The sequence below is a fragment of the Arachis duranensis genome, chromosome 4 (genome assembly GCF_000817695.3).
Source record: "Arachis duranensis cultivar V14167 chromosome 4, aradu.V14167.gnm2.J7QH, whole genome shotgun sequence".
NCBI lineage: Eukaryota > Viridiplantae > Streptophyta > Magnoliopsida > Fabales > Fabaceae > Arachis > Arachis duranensis.
This window is the reverse complement of record NC_029775.3, coordinates 97,484,959-97,489,675: the sequence shown is the minus strand read 5'-3', so window position 1 is coordinate 97,489,675 and position 4,717 is coordinate 97,484,959. Positions and strand designations below refer to the sequence as shown.

The following is a 4,717-nucleotide window of genomic DNA, read 5'->3' as shown; positions in this document are numbered from 1 at the left end:
TATGCCTTGAACCAAACTCTCTAGATCCTCCCAAAACCTTATCTTGTGTTGTTCGTCCGAACCCACTTGCGGTGCATAGGCGCTAATCACATGAAAAGCACCTCCCTCCACCACAAGTTTGATAGAGATGATCCGATCTCCCACCCTCTTGACATCCACGACGTCCTTCTTCTACTGCTTATCCACAATTATTCCAACCTCATTCCTATTCTTCACCTTTCCTGTATACCAAAGTTTGAAACCAGAAGAATCCAACTCCCTAGCCTTTGCACCAACCCATTTCGTTTCTTGTAGGCACATAATGTTAATCTTCCTCCTTGTCATGGTGTCCACCACCTCCATGGACTTTCCTGTTAGAGTGCCTATGTTCCATGTCCCAAATCTCAACCTTTTGTCGCTTCGACCTTTACCTTTTCCTTTGTGAACTAGCTTATTTACCCTCGTCCGTTCACGAAAACGCGAGAACCCTTGCTCATTTAACACTACATCCGGGCACCGATGCAGCGGCTCTTGCTTTGACACCGTACTCGAGCCATACGGCGCGTTACTTCCGGGTAACGACCTAGCTTTAGCGCAATAATGTCTTTGATTCATGTCATGGGGGGTTCGGCTATATTTTTACGTTGGTTGCCGAAGATCTAACACAACCCTCCTCCTTTATCCGGGCTTGGGACCGGCTATGTCCCGCAAGTGTAACATAGGCGGAGTTCCTTCAGATTCTATAAATGATTCCACTAAAGACCCTAAACACTAGATCAATGACGGTAAAGAAACGAGTTAGCCATAAAAATTCCTGTTTTTTTATTGTTGCTTAGAAACCCTTCAAAAAAAATTGTTCTTTTAGAAATAAAAGTTCAATATAATAAAGCGGAGAAGCAAAAGACAAAAGTAGTCAAACAAGACAAAAAACAAGAGTACCAACACTCAACTTCTAGTCACTCCTCATTGCTTGCAAAGGATTTGAGCACTATCTCCACCTCTATTCGTGTGCTCCCGAAGACATTCTTATTTTCGCTTAACCAAACATTTCAGATTATTGCATAGAATAAATCCTTAAAAAAAGACCTTCAAAAACTTCATTCTTAAAGAGACCATCATCATTATTATTATTACAGTTATTTAAAAAAAACAACACTTCGTTGTTTATTGGGCATGAGAGCAGGACAAATATATAACTCCAAAGAAATTTGGGTCTATAATGACTTGATTTGGGATTTTTGTTTTATAGATAGATACCATTATACATCCTAAAGAACTATCTGGTCTCCACCTTCTTTGGTGATTGTTGTGTTGATACTATAAGTGTTATAAGGGCAGTGTGAACATTTTGATCTAATTTTAGACATACTCATCATTTTTTTTTAATGACAATTTGTTGTTGATTTTTCACCAGACTTTATGAGGGATAAAATCTTCCCACATTACTCTCCTACAATCATCAATTAAATGGTTCGCAAATCCTATATACCATTTCACAGCTTCTGGGAATGAAAACAAAATGGCCGGTAAAAGGCTTCATAATACTAAGACATGACAAATCTACCTACACACTGGTTTGACCCTGCAACAAATCCTGAGAAACATGTTGAAAGGCATAACTATGAGAAGCTGAAACAGCAGAATATATACCATAACTCAAATGGGAGACACAAATTTCTAAAATTTTATTGTCTGCTGTGAATGGATAACAAGAATGCATACAAGAAGGCGTTGAAGTATTACAATGTATAGCAGATTCACACACGTGATCAAGAAATTTTCAAACTCACTCAAGGCAATCAAGAAACTCTTGAATGAGCACCTGCTATAAGATCATGATAACACAAATTTTAAAATAGATTTAATTGTTTGATCTCTAGAGAAAACCACAGTTTTCATTGCACATAATTGGTACATAAAAATTGATGATATACTCCTCTTTGTATAATGTTTTATGAAGAATTCTTCATGCTCAAATCACGAGTACCTAAGAAGGAAATATGGCACATTCTGTTTGAACAGCTGAATCATAGCTTGTAGTTCTCCAAGTACCATCTGTATGTATCAACAAGACCATCCTTAAGGGATATTTTCGGTGTCCAACCAATGCCAGCAAGTTTCGAGCTGTCCATCAACTTTCTTGGAGTCCCATCAGGCTTTGAAGTATCCCAAACAAGAGCTCCCTCGAATCCGACCACTTCCTTCATCAGCTCAGCCAATTCCTTAATAGTAACCTCTTTCCCACTCCCTACATTCAAATGCTCTAGTCCACTATACTTCTCCATCATGAAAACAACCGCATCAGCTAAATCATCAACATGCAAGAACTCCCTCAATGGACTTCCAGTGCCCCACACTACAACCTCCTTGGCACCGTTGATCTTTGCCTCATTAAACCTTCGCATCAAAGCAGGCAAAACATGTGAATTCTCCGGATGAAAATTGTCGTAAGGCCCATTAAGCCTGGCACATTTTAATCCCAGCAATCTTAGCAATCGCATACCACTCATTCGTGGGCTCTAAGGGACCAGTAAGCAAAGCATCTTCTGGGATTGGTTGAGGTGCAAACTTCGGGTATATGCAAGAGGAACCCAAGAACAGTAACTTCTTAGTGCCATTACGATAAGCGGAATCAATGACATTGGTCTGGATCTGGAGGTTTATGCTAATGAAATCAGCAGGGTAGGTGTTGTTAGCATGGATACCACCGACTTTTGCTGCAGCTACAATAACATATTCAGGCTTTTTGGAGGCAAAGAAGGCTTCAACATCATATTGGCGAGTGAGATCGAGCTCAGCATGGGAACGTAAGACGAGATTAGTGAACCCAAGTTGTGTCAGCTTGCGAACAATGGCTGCACCAACAAGACCCCGGTGACCAGCGACAAAAACTTTAGCAGATTTGTCAGCTAGAAATGAGTTTGATGCCAATGCTGCAGCAAATACACAAAAAGAGAGAATTCAGGGTTTCAAAAACTCATCTACAACGGAAACAGCAATTACTAAATAACCAGGAATTTTTGTTTTGGTGAAAATGTGTTTATATTATTATCGACTCATCAATACACTGGTAGTTCATATATGGTTTTAGGAATTTAGATCCTCTAAAGCAAGAAAATTGGTAAAGTGATAAAATGAGAGATTAATCACCATTGAATTTGTAACTCTCATTATTTGTGAGCCCCACTATCTTAATTTAAGAGTAATTAACCCCTCAGTTTATCATGTTATCAACTCCCTCACTTAAGAGAATCTTGATCCTTGTTTTTATATATCTAACAACTACCCTTGAATCTAATGAAATTATTGTTGGAACAAAGTGAAAGGATGTAGGAACCTAGTATCAAATGAAGATGAAAATTAGAAACATCTGTGTTTGTTTACTCACAAAGAGAATAAAATTTGCTAGGTATTAAAGAGACCAAGCTCTCCCAAATTCAAATTCCAGTTCTGAGATATTTCTCTCAATATCTCTCTCCTTCTCTATATAGTCATCCAGCTTCCCTCCAAACCTGAACATTTTCTCTCCTATCCCAACCTACACTTAATTACAATTAAGCCCCCTTTGATACCAGTCCACTTTCAACTCTTTCTATCAGGTGCCTAACAGTAGACTCTCAAATGGAATAACATTACTTGGGAAATTGAAAATTGATACAATACTAATAATTGTGGGTCCGAACAATAAGCTTGGTGCACAACACCCCCAACTGCAGTGTAGCATTACTCCTCGGACTTCTAGTCGAATCCTATTGAATCTTAGTTTTACAAGCATGAATCATCTCAGAATTCAGAGGCTTAATTCAATTAGGGAAAGGATTTCAGATCATTTCAATAAATAATTTTTTCTCAGCATTTAAACATTAAAAAAAAGAGCGAGAGGAAGAACCACCGTTGTCATGGCTTCCCATGTTGGTGTGTGATGCAAGATCTGGTTGTCTGGCAAAGCAGCAGGTTTTCAAAGTTCAAATCAAAACCTGAAACAAATCAACATTGTGAAAAACAAATTAAACAAACAAGTTCCAAGTTACTAACAACAGAAAACAACTAAGCATTTCTCTCATTAAGTAAGGTCGGCTAAGATCAAACAGCACCATTGTGTTAAGCTATTAAACCAAATGATTTTTTTCTTAGACCTATCTAGTATTCTTATTGGCGTTTCTACATGTCTTCTAATCACATAAACAAGAATCTCCTTTACACAAATGAGCAAACCACCGACACCATCACCATAAATCAAGGGTTTCATCAAAATCTAGTTAGCAAAAACGGCTACAAATTTCAACGAAAAACCACTTCGAAAATGGTGAAATGAGACGAAGGGCGGAGGAAAAACTGAAAATTTTACCTGACGCTACTGACTGAAAGAAAGCCAAAGGAATCAAAGCTTTTTGATGTAGTGAGAAAATGAAAGAGACTGAGTGAGTGAAGCTGAAGAGTTGAATTGGAACGCACAGTAAATGAATTGGATTCCTGTGATGGTGACTGAGATCTGAAAGGTAGCGTCTCCTCCGGAGAGAAGAACGGCGGCGGCGGAGGGAGAGAGTGAGGTATAGGTGTCGGTGTTCTGAGATCAAATCAGAAAGGGAAATTAAAAGATAACTTCTTAGTTCTTACCTAGTTTACCTTAGGCTAAATTTTTATTATTATTATTATTATTATTATTATTATTATTATTAAGAAAAAACAAGATAACTGCATCAAATGTGGATTTTTTTTTTTTAAATTACTGACTAGT

At 38.1% G+C, this 4,717-nt stretch overlaps 1 protein-coding gene across 1 annotated transcript; it reads right to left on the bottom strand.

Moving 5' to 3' along the window:
- Positions 1-1,642: 1,642 nt before the first annotated feature.
- On the bottom strand, positions 1,643-4,598 carry LOC107485107 (putative GDP-L-fucose synthase 2). Its single transcript, XM_021140669.2, is given in 4 exon segments — positions 1,643-2,442; positions 2,444-2,912; positions 3,872-3,956; positions 4,328-4,598. Coding segments are annotated over 3 exon segments (924 nt in total). The 5' UTR covers positions 3,891-3,956; positions 4,328-4,598; the 3' UTR covers positions 1,643-2,006.
- Between the last annotated feature and the right edge of the window lie 119 nt (positions 4,599-4,717).